Source organism: Pempheris klunzingeri, chromosome 2 (assembly GCF_042242105.1).
Source record: "Pempheris klunzingeri isolate RE-2024b chromosome 2, fPemKlu1.hap1, whole genome shotgun sequence".
NCBI classification, from domain to species: domain Eukaryota; kingdom Metazoa; phylum Chordata; class Actinopteri; order Acropomatiformes; family Pempheridae; genus Pempheris; species Pempheris klunzingeri.
In genome coordinates, this window is record NC_092013.1 from 12,817,614 (window position 1) to 12,837,687 (window position 20,074).

Consider the following 20,074-nt stretch of genomic DNA (forward strand, 5'->3'; position numbering starts at 1 on the left):
ATACTTTTCTTGGCTCAGGGTTTGATCATTAAAACAAAAAGGATGACGGTAATATTCAACATAAACAATTGCATGTATTCCACTCATGTATAAACATTTGATTGAACAGTTTATGTCATTACTTAAAGCACGAATGCTCAACATCATGATAGCTTTTTTTTATGAATGAGTCGTGTCCAGTGACACATGCAGTTTATATGTAATAAGGTTATATTTAATGAAAGACGACTCTAATTAAATAGAAATCCCGTGTTTCTATCTTAATACATTCTCGTTGATATGGGGCATCATCTGCTACTTTGACTATCCTGCAGGTCGTTTAAGTGGTAGTGCTGAAGTGTCTTCTGACCTTTGACCTCCAAAATCAGGAGCAATAACTGTGCTGGAGACATGACTGATAAATGCGTCATGTTATTAATATCATTATTAACATGCAAAATATCTTTAAAAAATTCAATACTGGAATGTTTTATTCTTTACCTAAAAATACGTTTATAAAAATATGTGAGATGTGTGCATTTTTAAAACTATCCAGTTATTTTGCCGACTCTTTCCAAACAACTGCTGTTGCTGCGTCTGATGAGACAAAACACTCCTGTGTAGCATCTGTTTTTTGCCACATTTAGCCGAGTAAACTGTGGTTTTAATCACTTTCCTCTCATATCAATCAGTGACACGGAGCGCAAAAGATGAATGTGTAGGTGAAGACTTCAAAGATAATTCCTTTAGATTTTCTTCATAGAGAACACAATTCAAACAGAGGCCTTAGAGCAGATCTACGTTACTTTCAGTGCTATGAGAGCAAAGATTCCCCCCCGTTTCTGCCAGACTGCGCGTGACTTCCAACTCAAGCAGATCGGGCCAAAGTGAGGCATACACTTTTGGATGTAACTGTGTGTTTCAGGAGAAAATGTCTACAAGGCCGTGGAGAGACACACTTCACCCAGCTGATACTGGGCTTGACTTTGTGATGCACATTCTTTGTCCTGGCCCTTGAAGTTGAGCTTATTGAATTCACTTGTGATGGCGGACAGAGACTTCCCCTTGGTCTCAGGCAGAAACAGGCCGACGTAGAGCGCTGACAGCAGGCAGACCGCTCCAAAAGGCACAAAGCAGTACTCACTCAACTCGCTCTGTAAAAGAAAGGCAAGTGAAAGCTGTTGGCCTGATGCATGACGACATATATGTAACTCCTAGTTGTGAGTCTCAATCTTAACCAACTCCAAGCTTGTCTGTGCGTTTCTGACACTTTTATATGTAAATATGCAGAATTACAAAAGGATTTATAATATTGGGAAATAATTAGAACCATCCATCAAACTATGTGCTATTCCACACCTTAGAGAGATCATTAGGACCAGAGATAAAGCTGGATCTCATCCCTTATTTACTGAGCTAGAGACGCTGAACTCTGGGAGGCGCTATTGTGTGCCTTTAGCAGCCAAAAATATTTCTGAGAATTCTTTGATGCTACTTTTTAACCTGTTGGTTGTCACGTAATCTCATAATTAATTGGAAAAATGTAAACAAATTAAAAAAAAACAAAAAAACAATAATTTTTAAAAAACGTTCACAGTCACAACACCAGCCATAGTTTTGTCTTAATAATGTTGTAGGAACACTTTGTTTTAAATTGTGGGTACAATTTTAGGGCAAACCGCTCTATGTGTAGGCATATGCATGCTTGTTCATTGTGGAGGTTGTTTGAATGGATATATGGATGCAGGGACAGACTGACCACTAGAAAAGGGAAGATCATTCCAATGATGAAAAGGTTGAGCCACATCATGGAGCCAGCGATCATGTAGGCAGCTGGCCGAGCAGTCTGATTGAAGATCTCTGTGGGGAGGATGCCAGTCACTCCAGCTAAAAAAAACAATATCAAATATCATATTAATTAATGAAATATTATATTAATTTATTTTTAACAGAGGTACCTTCATCATCACATCCTTGGGAATATAAATATGAGCATTAGATTTTATAGCTAGACCAATGCTGGATTTTTTGGGCCAGCACTGATATTGATATTTGTGCAGTTCAAAAATCGTATAACAATATATCAGCTGTTAGTGATTTTTAAACGTATTAATAAACAATCTTGATACAGATCCATGAGGTCTTTTTTTTCCTTCTAAAACTGTGACCAAGATACTTAGAGAGCAGCTGAAAAATACACACTTCCAAGACGAAAGCCATACTGACTCCTTACAGTACTGAAGTATTATTCTGCATTATGCTGACAGGTGATTCTGTTATAAATAGAAATGTTATAAATGTGATAAATTTCATCAGCAACACAAAATACACCCTTCAAAAATGATCATACAGTTTAATCAAAACCTCTCAAACAGTTTCAAAAAGTGAACATATAACTCTCATGAAGGAGGATTTATTGCAGGACTGTTGGATTTCCTAGACTGTATTAGCTTTAACTAAGTGTACCTAATAAACTGAGTGTTTGTATATCACCTTAAATTTCCTCCAAGGAGACAGCTTTTACTCAAATGGAAATTGATATGTAAGCAGTTGTGCTTATTTAGCTTAATTTCCCTTAACAACAAGTATATCGTTTGGACATTTATCATTTAAATAGTTTACTGTAGCAGTGAAGACTTTGGATGACACAATGACTTTAACTGTGTGAAAATGTTGATGTTTTATTGAAATGTGTCGAACTTGTGTGTAATTTCACTTCATTGATGAATCCTGGGATTTGTGAGTCATGATAAAGTTAAACTGACCTGGTCCCATGCCAAAGCTGAGAATGTAGGTGAAGATGCAGGCCATGCTCAGGTACGACATCCAGGATATATAGTGCTGTTTAGGGAGCAAGGTCAAACATCCACAGTGAGCAAGTCATGAATTCTGACACTTTATGTGTAAGACTTTAAGTTAATACAACTAACTGAACTCCTCAGACATATATGTGTAACTTAAATCATCGTCCCTTTTATTCATATTCTCAATCTAATGTATGTTTTCTCCCAATAAAAGTCAAACATTTTCTAAAGCCTGAATGTTGACTCAGGATGCCTCCTAGTGGACTGACAGACACGCTGAAATGTCTTGGTAAAACTGGGACATCACTGCATTTCACTGCCCACACACTCGCCATGTTCCTTTATACATTGTTTTCATGTACACGTATATTGAGTGTGACACATCAATGCATCAATGATAAAAGGACGTTTTCAGACATTCATTCGTGAAATGTCCATCTGGTAGTCTTAATGTTGGATACAGTCACGGTCTAGATTAGCACAGTTTCAATTAACGAAGAATAAACAATCACAAAGACAATTTAACACCTTCCAAAACTGACCACCAGTCTTAATAATTACTCAGCGATTCACCACAGAAAACTCACATAATCATCATGGATATTCATTGATCTACACCGTTTTAGTGATTTATCATACCTCAAACGATAGAGCAATAGTGAAGACAACAGCCCAGATGGTCATGAGGATGAATCCTCCCATCAGCATGAACCTTCGTCCTTGGCGCTCTATCAGCAGGTTCTGAAAACATCGAAGTGTGTACGTCAGTCTCTGTTATGTTGATACTGAATTTATATATTTATACTGAATTACTTTACAGTTTACAGTACGGTGCATTAAGTCCAGAGCAGTAATTACTACACGAATACAAGCCAGGAACTTCCCGCAAATGAGTGAATATTGATGTATGGAAAGTGCATGTGGCTGTTCTTAGTCCTTAGTCTATGTTTAAGCTTTAAAAGGATTGCAAACATGGATCCCTCTTAGCTTGCAGTCAGTTACATAACACGGTTTCAGTGATACTTACACACAATATGCAGGCTGTGAATTCACATGTACCAGTGCCAATTGTGATATATTGGATTTTGTCATCAGATATTCCAGCCTCTTTGAATACATATGCTGCATAGAAGTAAATCTGAAAGAGAAAGAACATATAAAGATATTATAGTACTGCAGAGCATCTTTACAAGTGGTTCAATTGTTAATAAGCTGATTAAACCAGCATTTCGCAAACAGAGTAACTATGCTAATACCCCGTTCCCTCCTTAACACTGCAAAGCATGTTGTGAGAATCCCTGAAACACTGGAGTATTTAGTCTGCATATTACAGACTTGTTACAGCCCTGAAAATCAGTGTGTTATTAATGCTCATATATACAGAGTGAGGAAAAAGGAGCAACGTTTAGGACTTAATGCTCATTCAAAACAATTGGCTGTCTTCACACATCACTGCTGCACATTACAGCAAGGGATGATGCTTCACTGCCTCTATACATTATTAATATGACCTGCAGGAATTAAAGTAACCGAGACAGGACACAAACCGCTGATGGATCGTCTCAAATTTCTAATCAACCTCCTGACATAGCAGAGGATCAAAAGAACATCCGATCCTCTCATCGTAGCTCGGTATCACCGACACTGATCCACATGGGTTATATGACAATATTTTCTATGGAGATGCCCGACCGCACTCTAAAAGACACAAATCTCTGACACGGATGCCAGCTCGTCATACCGAGTCGTTACCACAGAGCTGCATGGCACTGCTGATGATCATGACGGAGATGAGTTGCCAGCGCACTGAACGGTCAGAGAAAAGCTCCCAGGGTCGGCTCGGCCTCATGCCTTTAGTTTCAGCCTGTTCCTGCAGGATCTCATCGAGCTCACTGCTCTGGACCTCACAGCCCCGCAGACGCCTCAAAGCTGACCATGAAAAAAACAAAAAAACCACACAACTTAAATGCATGAGACTTTGTTTGATCTATTATTCTCTGACTATAACTTATTATTGCACTGCATTGTTATTATTGGTGTATGTTTCTTATACATAAACAATGTATAGTTATCATTTCATGTGCTAAGTTAACAACAGTGGTAGAAGAGTCAGAGTCAGATCATTTACTTGAATACCAATTCAAATACTTAAAAACAAAATAAGTTAAAAAGAAATTGTAAAAATTCTACATCATAAATAAAAGTTCTGCATTTAAACTTTAGTTCAGTGAAAGTACATCAAAGTGTCAGAACAGTGCTCGTTCCACAGAAGAAAAGGTCCCTGTGACTAATCTAGTATTATATATGATATCTTATTTTCAGTGCTGGTGCAACAATGTGTATTTAGCATTTTGACGGCGTAACTGGTTGAGGTGCAGAAAATGTATACACAGTTTGGTAGTTTAGTTCTCTGGCTCCTCCAAAGGGTCTCAAGATAAATGTGGGGGGTTGTGAGATGATTAATTTGCCACAAACCAAACAAGCTGGGAACCACTGGTTTAATAATGCATCTTATCTTATAAGCTTCCTATGTGTTTTTAAATGTAAAATCTTGATCTTAAAATTAACTTTAGCTGTTGGATAAATGTAGTGTATGTAGTGTACAATTTTATGTATTAAAATTGTGTGTAACTACAGTGTGTGAGTGAATGTATACAGTACAATACAGTAAAGTACCCACCGTTGATACAAGCCTCCTTGTCTCCTCTGTCGATGAGCAGGTATCTGGGGCTCTCTGGGAACCACGGCAGGGTAAGGAGCTGAATGAGGCCAGGAATTGCATTACTGCCAAGAAGATACTGCCAACATGGCTCACTGCCCAAAATCTCTCTATAAATAAATAATCCAGAGTGTTACAGTGGATATCTTATCCACATATTTTCAGTAAACATTTAGGACATTTGGATAAAAATTTGCCAGACAGTGTCCATACCTGAGTCCGACCACCTGTCCTAACACAACACCAAATGCTGTGAAAACAGCTGATGACAAGGAGATAGCCCCTCTTAAGTGCTTTGGTGCACTTTCTCCAAAATACATGGGCTGCACATTCATGCTGATCCCTGCAAAACACACAGCAGCTTTATGTGAAGTTTCTGTTTGATTGTCTTTTTGTTTCCATTATCATCTCTTCAGTGTCTCAGTTTCGGTCAGTTCTCATCTCAGTCAGCTACTCGCAGTGTGAATATACAGTACATGAGAGGAAAATCTGACAGTGTAACAGGTGCTTTAGGTTAAACACACAAATGACCCACCGGCATTTATTCCAACCAGGACACGTGAGATCATGATCATCTCAAAAGACTTTGCAGCTCTGCTTGTCACAGCTAAGAGTGAACCAGTCATGAGGAAAATGTTGTTCAGCAACAGGCATTTCTTCCTTAGGAAGAGAAAAGAGAAAAAAATTAATAGATTTCTAATAACTATTGCTGGTCAATGAGAATCAAAGTCTTAAAAAATACACACTCCTACACACTCCTGGACTTTTTGTCATGTGGGTAGATTTTATTTATGAAAATCATTCATCTAACCGCAAAACCAATGAGTAAGAGACCCTAGTATTTAGTTTGGTAAGATCTCACAAACACAATCTTGCTGCTGTAAAAACTCTTTTTTTAGTGCACCAAATGTTTATTCATCCGATGCTAAAAATATTTTCTTTCAATGATCCGTTCCTTTTAGAAATGTACATCTTCTGACTCTGAGCTGAACACCACAGAAAGGGTGAGAAAGTATTGAGACAGAATTACTCACTGTTGGTTTCAGTCTTTTCACGGGATTGGTTCACAATAATAATAAAAAAAAAAACAACACCAGCCTAACGCTTTAAAGTTAATTACAGTACACTTAACTAGAGTAATATACACAGTATGTGTTTCTCTGAGGATCAACTCAGTACAGTTTAACATGCAGGATCATGTACATGCGCACACGTGACGTAGGAAAATAAATGAACAATCTCTGTATTCATTCACATCAACAGCTTGATCATTCACTCTCTGCATGTTGCAGTGAAAATCTCAGTTTGTAATATTTCGGTGCTCGTGCAGCCACACTCCTACACACAGTAGCATGACGCAGCGTGTTGTGTTACCTCCCGAAGCGTATGGTCATGGGTCCTGCGATAAGAGCCCCTGCAAAGCCCCCCAACGAGAAGATGGAGACAATGATTGTCCAGATCAGAGTCACCTGGTAGTCCTCCAACTGGATGTCCCAGCGCTCCAGGAATGTCTCATTGATGAAGGTTTGAATGAACTGCAAGAGAGAACGAGACAGTCGGCCATTAAAGTTTCACTGAGTAAACAGAGCAGTGGTTAAAGCAGTGGTCACTTACTACCACCATGGCTACCACCTACACTGCGATTACAGGAGTGATTTTATTTTTTTATTCGATTAACACAGAGAGACGTGACTCTAAAAATATATTCAAAATAAATCCATGTCATTATCGAATGATCAGAATAAAGTATTTGTGTCTATTGGCAAGAAGCAGAAGTGTTTGCTGTAATTGGAAGTCTGTGGTCTTTATTTATCGGTGCAGCTGCTCGGCTTAACAGCACGCTGAGGAACGATTTCTACAGCACAACACAATTGGATGTGTTACAATGAGAATGACTAATCACAGACACAAGTAGCCTAATTCCTGTTTGTGCCAATTTACACTGTGACCCAAATGTGGAAGAACACAGATGCTGGTCTACACTGCTCGTATAAGGATCACACAAAGACACACAAAACACACGTACAGGTAAATATCGTCAGTTTTAATGTACCATCATGCTGCTGTTCATGCATGTTCACACTGATAGATGCAACTTAGCATCTTTTAAGGCCTTATCAGCTGTGTAAATAAGTAATTATACTATATAAGCCCATTTTTGACTAATAATCAACACTTGGAAAATCTGAGAAATCTGCTGCTGCCTGAACACACACACACACATACACACACACAATGGCAATTAGATGGCTTAAAAACTCAAAAACTTACAGCTGTGGGAGCGTTCATAATGGCGAGGTTGTAGCCATACTGAAGAGTTCCTCCAATGGCTGCAGAAGCAACCATTAGCACCAGTGTCAGAGAACTGCTCTGTTAAAACAATCAGACAAACTTAGTTATTTCACATTACATGCAGATATAGACATATGACAAAATGCCACTCTGATGCTGTTTTGCAGGCTCTACTTTCTTAAGAAATGCAGAAGTTCAGAAAGTTCTGCAGCTCATGGGAACTACACAGTCTCCAAGTAATGCAGCCTCTCTGCAAGAATGTCCAGCCTAATGCAACCGAGTCTCCAGATCAAAGCAGGGAATTAAACCCTAGGATGGATTACTTATTGTATAATACTAATAATAATATAACACGAATTTACCTTCTGCGCACCATCATGAGACATCGTTAATCGCAGGTGATGGTGAAAAGCTACGGAGTGACTTGATGAAGCAAACAAACAGTGCACAGGTCAGATCACCTGTCAAACTGGAGCTCGAGCGCGCGCCCAGGGTGCGCGTTTTACAGCGTTTGGGCTTCTCTGATTGGATGAAGTTGACGCGTAAGTGACCAAACGCCGAGCTGATGTGTAACCAGGACTCTTCTTATCAGAGGTTTACTCAGGAGGGTTTCTCTGTCTAACTCTGTGGAGTTGACAATTAACAGTGCAATGTGTTTTAAGAACGACGCATGCGCAGTAAGGGTTTTTTTTTTTCTTCCATTAGACAGTGATACGTGGGGCCTCACTTCATAAAAGATGTATGAGAGGATAACTCTCAGTATCTAAAATATCAATAAATCACCTGAACAATACATTTTTAAAACTCTAAATGAACATTTTTCTCCATCATGAAAATAGCTAATTGCAAACAGCAAAAAGTGTAATGTCAAATTCCAAATTATCTCTACATTCAAGTTTTTGTTTTGTAATCTAGTCCAAATCTGACAGTTTTAAACAAACAAACAAACAGATAAAAATGTAATGCATTAAAAGACACTGTTCTTGTTGGACACATATCACTCGCCCTGTTGACCCCCCAGATAACACCTTATATACATGCACTACCATCCTGTGCTCCTGCTGTGTGCAGGAGCATCTGGCCCCAAGGTTCCTATGTGTCACTATGTGTGTTATTTCTTTATTAAACACAACTTTATTTAGTGAAATGCACCATGTGATCACTACAGAGGGCCGTCTGCTTAATGAAGGACTCCACCCACCCTGCACACTCCCTCTTTCACCCTCTCCCCTCAGGCAGGAGGCTACGGAGCATCCGGACCAGGACCATCAGACTGAGGAAGAACTTTTTCCCAGAAGCTGTTGGACTGTTGGACTCTGGTGGTGCTCTGTAGCTCCCCCTGATACCTGATACCAGCAACTACACACACTTTACACTTCTACAGACCTGCACACTCACTACACATGTCACTTTATTACCCGGCCAACTGCATTTTGCACACACTCTTATTCATCACTGTTAAATGCTTGTTTTTATAGTGTTTTATAGTGCTTTTTTTGTTTGTTCATAGTGCTTTTGTTTAAAGTTTATTTTTTCCCTTTGGCTAATAACCAGGACCCAAGTACCTAATTTTGTGCCATCTCATGTGGAAATGTGTGCTGATATGACAATAAAGATCCTTGAATCCTTGAATTCTTGAATAAACTAACTAAACTAAAGATCTTAAATCGCAGGGCTGCTCTACAAGACAGGACCACAACATTTCCTAATAATGCAGGACACTGAATTCATTTTGAATAAACTGTTCTGCTATTATAATGTCCTGAATACTTTGTCTTCTTTGACAGGTTCTCCTCTCCTGAAACATTGTATATGATCCATGTGTAGTTTTTGTCCAGCAGATGGAGCTGGTTTGCTCACTGTTGCTCTTTACTTGCTGCTCATGTTGTGTATCTTAACCATTCAAAAACAAGGAGACAGTTTCAGTTGCATCTTGGGCTTCAGCTGACCGGTGAATGACTGCTTTCACATCCCCCCTGATAGTTTTTACAGTAGAAAACAAGTTTACTTGTCACTGCATCACATTTTTGTCAGCTGAGAGTGTAAAAGACTGAGGTCCTCTAATCTCTTACAGCAGCTCAAAGGCCACAGATAAAAGGAGGGACACAGTTTCAGAGCAGTAGGATGGAAATTATTTTGGACTGGAATGATGAATGACCTTTATTTCTGAAAGGAAGTGTTGAGGAAACACAGGGTTTGTTTATGTGTGTCTAAAGCATTTCACTGCTGCACTTAAAGTCTGGCAGCTTTCACAAACCTGATAAAAGACACAGCGGCACTGTCGACAAAAGCTCAGAGAGTCACCAAACACATTATTATACTTTGGAGTCCATGAATATCTTGCACCAAACTTCGTGGGAATCTGGCCAGTAGTTGTTGATAATATTTTGCTCTGGACCAAACTGTTGGACAGATGAACGAACAGACGGACCAGCATAGCTATTCTTAGGCCCCACTGCTTTAAAGGAAAATAAATAGATAAATGAAATAAAACTTTTATTGAGTTCAAAACCTACTGATCAAGAAAAGCATCTAAATCAGTTACATTTTTTTCTAGGGATTAAAGCCACTTTATTTATTCAATTTTATCTATAAAACTGAAAATCACAACAGCACATTAACAACATCGAATACTTCACTCTCATAAATCAAGTTTAAAAAAGCAAAAAAGCACATAAAATACACAAACATATATTAGAAATTTACAGAATTTCTGTGCAATTATACTTTATTTTAAATCACTTTTCAAGTGTTGTTTCAAGGTGACTTGTATAATTATCATGCTTTTATTCTTAATTAATTTTTTTTTAAAAATAATTCAGTTAAAATAATCAGGATTTCCTGCAAATGGCTGAAGAATAAAAATGAAAAATAAAAAAAGTTATGGAACAAAACTTTTTTTTAATTTTTTTTTTTTTTATGACAAATGAATCATCTCACAACTCCTCCTTATCTTGTGACCCTTTGGAGGAGCCAGAGAACTAAACTACCAAACCATCAAAATTGTGCTTGAATGAGATCATTTGAAGGATCAGCTACAGGCTGATGAGCACCTGATAAATTCAACTAAAACAAACAAACAAAAAAAGTCTTATATTGAGGTCATAGTGAGATGAAGCCCCGTCCTCCTCCTCCTCCTCCTCCCCCTCCTCCTCCTCCCTGTCTCTAATTGGCCAGCCTCTGACAGGATTACACGAGTTTCCTCAATTGAACGCGGAGAAGTTAAACGCCCGGACATCCAGCCGGAGCCTCCTGTGTTTTGGACTGAAAAAGAGAAAATCACAAAGTGAAAACTGGGCCGCACTTACTTTTTCACAGACTCCATCCGAAGCGACAGCTGATCAGATGTGAGTGAGTGACACCGGCCTGCAGGATTAAATGTGTCCCGTGCTGATGGTCTCTGCTGCTGCTGCTGCTGCTGGCCGCCCTGCAGCCTCAAACACTGATGACTAATGTGGTTTCTCAACACACGCCCGCATTTCACCGAGTCTGACCGTCAACTTACTCCACTTTAGACCACAAGTCGTCACCATGACTCGGATCTTCTGGGACACTATTTTTCTCATAAGCGGTGAGTGACTTGACTAATTTCTCCAGAAATTCAGCTTTTTATTTGTCACCATGTCTCACTCTTAACTTCTCACTTTATGTCAAACACTTAGATAAATTCAGTGATTTGAGTTAACAGAGGTTCCTGTGTATTGCCTGCTATTGATTCTGTTATTTTAATCTTAAATCAGTTGATCCTTTTACCACCACATACTTTTTTTTACTCTAGGCACTCCATTTAAACTCCATATTAACTCCACATTAACTGTATTAGTTGTGCTGACTTTACTGTGTTTGATGGCATTTTGTTTATGCTCTATGGTGTTAATGATTCTTACTGGTGTGCCTTTAGGAAACTACTCAGTACATTCAAACTAAAGTGGGTGTGCTTTTTAATGGATGTCTGTGTTTTTATGGTGAGAAAAAAATGGCCATATTTCTTCATTTCTTTTGCCAATTTGCTCTGTACTCTGTCCACCCTCCCTGTGTTCACCACTTGGTTTGAGTCTGTAGCTGTGATTGCGTGTCTTCACTGAACCTTATGTATTTATAGTGCTTTGGTCTCATCCTTTTAGTGAATGCTTGACCCTGTTACTATTGTTGGGCTCTAGTTACTCAATGAAGCATTGATATCACATTGAAGACAAAGTCACATGATCATAGCTGTGCAGGGCCAGATTACTAACCCTCAGGTTGTTCATCATATAGTTGGATATGTGACACCTGGTTCTCCTTTGGTGGGGGAGGGGAGATCACAATAGAGTAATATATATTTCTTATATTCCTATAGGTACTTTTAGTATGTCTGTGGTACTCAATGGTGAGTGAGTGAACTTTTTGGTATTTTTGTGATTATATTCCTGCAGGGATTTTTTGTTATTTCTATATTTTCTCACATCAGGCCCATATTATAGGTTAACAGCAGTTTATTTTCCTCCCTGCAGGTTCCCTCTTTACATTTGGAGCAGGGCCCAGCAATTCAACGATTATTGAAGCCAGCATTTCCATAGATACAAACTCCACTGCTGCTCCGAACCCCTCAGCAAACAGCTCTGCGATGACCAGCGGCAGAAGCACAGCTACCCCAACCATTGAAGCTACTACGGCTAATGTCCCTCCTGTTCAAAGTAAGTCTCCACATAGCCATGTCCTGGAAACATTCAAGCTCATTGACGAGCTATTTCTACCCAAAAATAACTATATTTCATAAGCCAAATGTTGTTTCAAGACCATGATCCCCTCTCGCTGCAGTGTTACATCCACAGCAGGTGCTCTCTACCTGATATTATTTTCCTGCAGGGATTTAGTGTTATTTGTTTATTTTAACACGCAGGACTGTATCACATTTTATTAGCTGTTTATTTTCCTCTCTACAGGTTCCCTCTTTACAGCGGAAACAGGGCAGAGCAATTCAGCTATTAGTGAAGGCAGCATTTCCATAGATACAAACTCCACTGCTGCTCCGAACGCCTCAACCAGCAGCAGGAGCACGACTACCGCAACCACTACAACTAACGTCCCTCCTGTCAAAAGTAGGTCTCAGCACAGTCATGTCATGTCCACATGCAAGTGGAGGTTTCCAGCAAAAAAATAATCCCCGTATTTAGGATAAAACGCGCCATTTGTCTACATTGCAGCTCTTAGTTCACACTCACTGCAGCGTTGCTTCCACAGCTGAAGTTCCCAACATTGAAAAGCCTCCTGCTGAGCTGCAGTGCATCAGACAGTGTGGCGCTCACTGATAATTGATCCTCTTAGCGTGAGTGAGGGCAACAATTGTAGCATATTAAAGATTATGAGCTGTATATATGAGCAGCACTTTGAGCCATTTCACAAAAGCTGTACCTACGGTGTTGAATTATTATTTTTTTTATTTTCTTTTTTGAAAAGCACCATACATGCCTTAAAGGCTGGTTTCTGTTTCAATGTTGCTCTCGTTCGACTGCCAAAATCACATGGAAAGAGAGAGGGGTTGGTAGGCAGATGCCTCAGGGACAACAGAGGGCTTTCACAGAGTCTGAAAGAAGGAGACAATACATGTAGGCTGCAGTCCAAAAGCCCATTTACCGTTGGAATGGAGTGTGTGACGAAGGCTGTAATGCATCTATCTGTCTGGATGTTCATCCTCCTTCCCACCCTGAATGTCACACTGTGCATCTGTTCCGGCTGCTGGGTGAACACTGACTGTTTTAGCCAGTTATGTAGGAATGTGTCTGACTGTACAGCTGACGCATAAGAAATGTGTTGTTTTGTCTGGGTGTTCATTTAATCAGATATCTTTGTCCTGAGTGTAAACTGAGATAGCTGCTCAAGAAAAAAGAAGTTGAATTAAAGTATCCTGCAGGGATGTGTTCTCTCCTCAGTCCTAATGTGGCTTGACGAACAGAGGTTTTTATTTTCAGCGTCTCACCGAGACTTTTCTTGACTCTTAATTGTCCCTCTCAGGTACAGCGAGAGACGTAAGCCACCACAAATCCACACGCAACTGGTAACAAAAGGCTTCAGTCTACCGTTGGTGGCGTGGGTGTCAGCTTTAGGATTTAGTACATGCTGTTGTTTCAGGTCTCTGGAGGCTTAGGCTATTTTTAGGGTTATGATATTCACCTGTGTCATGAAATGCACTTGGATTATATTTGATATTTTAATTTGGGTTAAAATTCATGCCCTGTAGGACTTTAAAAGGTGGATGGTTCTGTATCAACATTTCAAGTAACCCACCCACTTATCAGCAGATTCTTGCTTATATACCCTACTCTAACTAAAGAGTCGCCCAACTAAAATGATTTAATTTGCATTTTATAAACCCACGTGCGTCTCTCTGAAAAAGTCTCACATCTTGTCTTACAACCTCACAGAGTTTGTGGCGGCCGCTGTTCGGTCTCATTTTGATGACTGTCCGGACTCCCACCGCCATTTCTGCTTCCAAGGCACATGTCGTTTCCTGATATTAGAGGAGACTCCTGCATGCGTGTAAGTTGTTACTGTCTTCACAATAAAATGCCAACAAGTTTAACAATACATCTTCTACCAGAATTAGCTGCACTGTTGTTGTTGTCCTTTTGGGTTCCCCAGGCCGATGGCATGCGCAATTATCCACTGTGCTACCGGCCGGTTAATTAGCTGCACTGTAAAGTCTACTAACATAATTTCACATATACAAAAGAACGCATTTCTCCCAGTTCTATGTTTGCATCTTAAATTACTTTGATATTTTAGCAATTCCAAGAAAGTTGGTGTTTGTTTTGGACTGATTTTTGGAATAGACATTATGTCAGACCAAAATGTTGCCATCCTTTAAAAGAAACACAAGAGAAATCTTAGATCAAAAGCTAAAGGCTGAAGTTCCAGTGTTTGTGGTCTTTGTTTGTGTAGAAGCAGATAAGAGAGTGAGCAAATTAACCACAGAAACCAACTTTCATAAAAGTTTTATTTAAATAATTATCCCTATATGCAGAAAGCATGAGCTATATGACATCACATTTGCGTATTAATGGATTCGAAAGACTTCGTACCTTCAATCGTTTTGTTATGACTGTGAGTGGTGACAGATTATAAGTGTAATTCATTTCAAAGCCGTTTCTCATCAACATAAAACTGATGAGTAAGACTGACTACATTTGATATCAAACCAGTAGACTTGTTGGCCTCCTGTCAACTGTGATATGAGCTACTTCCATTCCAATCCATTAACACCATTTACGTCAAATCGAATTCATACCTGATTTGATTTTTCCATCCTCGTTGCAGGTGCCATCCAGGCTTTGTTGGGATGAGGTGCGAGCATGCAGACCTGCTTGCAGTTGTAGCAACTAATCACAGACAACAGACGGTTGCCACAGTGCTGGTGTTGTGTGTGATCGGGTGTGTCCTCATCATGGTGTTGTGTACACTTTTACAGTAAGTAACAAGCAGCATTTACAGGCCAGTAAATCTTTCCATCAAAGGAATGAAGTGATGGACTTGATGTCAGAAGGATTTTTTTCTTTTTTGGATTTGAGCACAAATGTGTTTTGTTGTGCAGTTGCTGGTGGAGGCAGGACTGTCGCAGGCGGAGCCACGCACATCACTACGTCTCGGAGAAGCACAGACCATCCTGCTATCCTTCTGAGAGTGGTACTTCTATTTATTTCTTGTGTCAAAAAGACTATTTCCAATGTCACATTCTATTTACTTATCTTCTGTTCACTGATAAATGAAGTTGAGAGTCTGTGGAACAGCTGATAGCAGTGGAGAACTGTGTCACGTCCAGTAAATACTGTGCATGCGCTGTATTTAGACAAACGGTACATAGCTCTACGTTTGCAGGTCAAGCATGCGATACAGAGAGATTGGATCTCTGTGTCCCTGTTCATATTTTCCGAATGTCAGTGGTTGTGGATGAAAATAATACGTGTTAGACTGGCGTTATTTGATGTTTTTCCATCCCTGCTCGGTCTCTCAGCCCATTTGATCCTAATGAAGATGCAACCCTTAACAAGCAGGCAACAAATATATAGTTTCATTATAAAGCAGCTGGGCGCTGTAGTGTTCAGCGAACGTTACTCAAACAGGAGTAAATAGTCCATGCGTTGGACTATTTTCGGTTGGGGATGAATACACATTTGTTACACAATCTACCCTAAGGGATGAGTAAAGTGTCTGTCTCTCTATCTGGTGTGGGAAAATTCACAGCAGCAGGACGCTGTATGTGGGAACGACGAAATTTCAGGGTGTGTTTATGGGAATGTGCAATCTGCCACCAATGGTGTGGCTCATTTTCATTTTATCTAAAAAAAACTAAGACTAAAGACTAAAGAATATGGCACAGAGGAAAAAGAAACAAAGACCTCACCTGTTTATTTTTTCCCTTTCAGTGGTTTGAGAAGACTCTTGGTGGAGCATGAGTGGTTTGCATCACGGCATGTTTAGTGTTCCTCATCTGTTCGGCCCACAAACCCTCAGGATTTCCAAAGTGTTATTCACACCTTCTGATCAGGCAGACCTGTCCAGAGGCGAAGAAGCACAATCATCAGTGCGGCTAAGGTAAGCCTGCCTGATGTGGGAGTTTAAATGTTCCATGACATTGGTTCCACTGACTGGGACTTTTGACCTGCAGTACCCGAAGAACATGTTTACTTCACTCTTTGATTCTGTGGAAGTACTCACAGAACTACAACTGTCTGTTTGAAGCTCTGAGGATGAAGCTGCTGCCAAATCCTACATGAGAAGAGCTCCTTGTGTACTGAATTACTGTTTCTGGCTGGTCTAGAGGACATGAGAAACAACCTACTGGGCCATTAAACATCCCGTGCGGATGTTGAACACAGTAACTCATTTTCTTAAGTCAGAAGACCCCAATTCCTATTTTTGTCTTTTAGTAACTTTGCGCACTTTTCATCAGAACTCTACAAGCACAGAGGACATTTTTAAGAAATTATGGTGGGGGAAAACTGATGCTTTAAAGAAGTTTTAGTGTCTGTTTTTAAAGAATGAACTCACTTCACCTGACAGGAGTAGGAATTGTTAAATGGACTGACTGCTGATGGATTAAAAACCCTGGACTTCAATCAGTAATTATACACAAAGCTTACAGCTCCAAATTGCTCCAACACGGCTTTGATATGATATAGAAAAAAATCTTTCTGGTATTTTTTTTTTTACTTCAAATGATTTAATGACTCCAGTATTGCTACTGCAGCTGAAATATTCCTTTTTTTATTTATTCCTGAGCCGTACTTGAACATGTTCATGCATCAGAGGTTTTTGATTTGCAAGCTATAACTGTAACGACACATGCACAAACTGGGAGGGAGGCCACGTTATTCCATGGTCCCATTATGTTGTTGCACTTTTCTGCAAGCTGTTCATGAAAAAAAGCTGCACTTACTGAACGATGTCGTCACTCGGAGAAGTGTCCACATAATGAGAGATGCCAAATCACTCGTTTCTAACTTTGCCTGAATGAGCACTGAGGGGAAGAGGCACGTGGGTTGTACACATCCACCTAAGCACTCAAAGCACAGCTTGTATTTTTAAAGACACAGCACAAAACTCTATTTATTTCAAAACTGGTGTGTTATAGCATTGCTTTTGATTTGAAACCTCTGAGGGTTCATTTAAAACAAATTCAAGTTTTTCTTAAAAAACTTGAAGAATAATCGGTGAAGAAATACTAAATGATGATTACAAACTGCCTCGGGTATGAAGTGTTTGCTCGCTCTGTGTTATAAGGAAAAAAAAAGAATTAAAATGAATGTGATTGTATTTATATGCCAAGAGACTCTGAGGGGATGATACACCTGTCTTTGTTTACAGTATGTGATGATATTTACATTCACAATCTATGTTAATGTTTATTACAATGTAAAGATGTGTAAATATCAGAAACACAGAAATATTCAGTGTGTCTGTACAAAATCATCCAAAAGCGCTCTCATGCATTAACCATTTACTTTGTCGAAGTTATTGCGTCACAATTGGAAAGCTTCTATTATCTGCATTTGTTTTCCAATTAAGAATTAAAAATGCAATTGAGTGTTTGTGTGTGTGCATATTTCTTATGTGGTAATTAGTTGCTGCTCCATCCTTGAGTTAGCTATTGGATTTCCTTGCGTGACCTTCTTTTTTCTTTTTGCTGTTTCCTCTTTTTTTTTTTCTTTCTCTCTTGAAATACCCCGATTTTCTGATGCTCTGCCCTTCTATTTTTCTCTTTCACTGAATATTTCAGGATGCAGAATTGCCGAACATGAAACCCTGAACCCCGGGCACAGTTAAACAAAGAGCCGCACTCTTGAGTGCTTTTATAGCTGAAGGAAATGTTTCAGCCCTCTTCTATATTGCCATTAAGTTTTTTTTATTTTTGTCTTTTGGAGTTAACAGAATGTATACCCATTCATGTTAAAGCATTTATTTAATGTGCTAGAATGCACCACATCCTGTTTTTTTTCTTTTCTTTCCATTATATGTTACTGAGTTGACGTCTTCCCACTTAACGTGCTGCATCTCCACTGCTCTTCCCTTTCGCTCTCCGGAGCTTCGTTTTGTTTTGCAATCCCATTATGTCTGCAATTGGATTTCTGTGGAGCCCTTTAGAGCCGTCTGGCTGAGCTACTAAACCAGCTTTGAATTAAGCAGCTCTTGTGGGCCCTTCCCTAAAGATACACAATACCCTTTAACATACAAAGGAGTGCAAGTAGAAATTGAAGTGAAAACAAGGCAAAGGAATGGGAAATCAAAACTTTTTATTTAAACTGGATGTTGACACTGAGAAGACGCGTGTCTTCGGCATCGAGAAATTCTCTTAAACTCTTTAAATCTGACTTGGACACGTGTCAATCCCTATTCCCCATAAAAGGCTGAAGCTCTGCTTTGAATTGCAATTCCATTCTGGTCTTTTTTTCTTTCTTTTTCTTCCTCTGCTTCCTCTTGTTCTTTTGATCCTCGGCCCAGCATTCCCAGTATCTGCCTCTGACCAGATGGTTTGAAATAAGAGTACTTACAAAGGTATTAGGGTTAAGCAACCCTGCCTTGTTCTTCTACTGCTAAGCACAGAAACAAATCATTCGGAATGATGAAAGGTCAGAGCTTCAGTTGAAAGGGTTAGGTCACCCAAATGTAATTTGGGCTGGACACACACAGCTTTCAAGACATTTTATACAACGTAAGTGTGATGTTACGATATTCAAATTCATGTCGATGACTTGATGATTGAAGTTTTGAATCTTTACAGAATTCTATCCATGTAAATTTATATTGAAATGGTGTTACAGGGCCACTATGCACAGCACGAACTATTTCAGCTGCCACTAGCTTTCAATGTACGTACTGGCGTGTGGCATGTACTATTTTAACACTGACTCGAAAACGTGAATCTGCCTTTAAAGCTGTTGGTTTGATATATTCTACCAATGAGAGCAACATCTCTGCTCCTCTGTGCTGGAGAATTTACAAGCAAACTTTTTTTTTAGGAAAAAGTATTAGTGAATGGTGGTGAGTTGCATGCATGCATGTACATGTTGTGTTGCCTCCCCTGCTGCAAAAGAAATGAATTATTGTTGAGACCAAAACCTGTTTGATGGAAAAAGTGAACAGGGGCGTCTCATTAACAGCACCAGCCAAAGTCGGTTGTGGATGGATAGATAGACATACAGATGACAGATGAAGTGACAAGTTAAGAGACGGACCCAATAGCTTGGTGGTTTTACGTGCTGATCAGAAATTACAACGTCCATGTTTCAAGCCTGGCAGTGGAGCTTTGTTGCCTCTTTCCCCATCTGTCTCTCCCTTCACTCCCTGTTGCCTCTTTACTATCAACTCTGCACTGAAAGTATAAAATGCCCCAAATATACTTAAAGATGTAAGATCCTTAAAGATCCCTCTAGAGGCAGGTGTCACTGCAAATCAGTGCAAACGTACTCTGAGTGATCGCTACTATACAGTGATGAAACTTCTCCATCCTGAGTGGTCTTCCTCTCATCACCCCCACCCTCATGGCACAAGGGGTGATGAAGGAGTGATGTGAGGTGTCCATTCACAGTCTTTGATCATAGACTGTTTCTAAATAAGCAGATGCTATTTGCACTCTGGGATAATAGCCAATGTGGCTATTTACACCCAGGTGTTCATCCTCCTGAGATACAGAAGAAAAAGGGTTTTAATATTTCGATTTTTTTACATAATTTAAGCAATTAGGGTGTAAGAAATATATAGATTAAATAGATAAATAGATTTGTTTTCTCAAAAAATCTTACTT

General features: G+C 39.5%; 2 protein-coding genes across 2 annotated transcripts; one reads left to right on the forward strand and one right to left on the reverse strand.

The window, feature by feature from the left end:
* LOC139210603 (solute carrier family 2, facilitated glucose transporter member 11-like) lies at window positions 1-8,180 on the reverse strand. Its single transcript, XM_070840672.1, has 12 exons — window positions 8,157-8,180; window positions 7,774-7,872; window positions 6,877-7,037; window positions 6,038-6,162; window positions 5,716-5,845; window positions 5,464-5,612; window positions 4,525-4,712; window positions 3,811-3,921; window positions 3,423-3,524; window positions 2,745-2,820; window positions 1,739-1,866; window positions 1-1,133 (listed from the first exon to the last, which is right to left on the reverse strand). Exons 1-12 carry the CDS (start codon window positions 8,178-8,180, stop codon window positions 915-917), a joined length of 1,512 nt encoding a protein of 503 aa, XP_070696773.1. The 3' UTR covers window positions 1-914.
* A 2,852-nt stretch (window positions 8,181-11,032) lies between these two features.
* Window positions 11,033-17,814, forward strand: tgfa (transforming growth factor, alpha). The gene is made up of 7 exons (XM_070840684.1): window positions 11,033-11,365; window positions 12,288-12,470; window positions 12,720-12,875; window positions 14,199-14,313; window positions 15,091-15,240; window positions 15,365-15,456; window positions 16,197-17,814. The coding sequence occupies exons 1-7, from the start codon at window positions 11,326-11,328 to the stop codon at window positions 16,202-16,204; spliced, it is 744 nt and encodes a 247-aa protein (XP_070696785.1). The 5' UTR covers window positions 11,033-11,325; the 3' UTR covers window positions 16,205-17,814.
* Window positions 17,815-20,074: the final 2,260 nt, after the last annotated feature.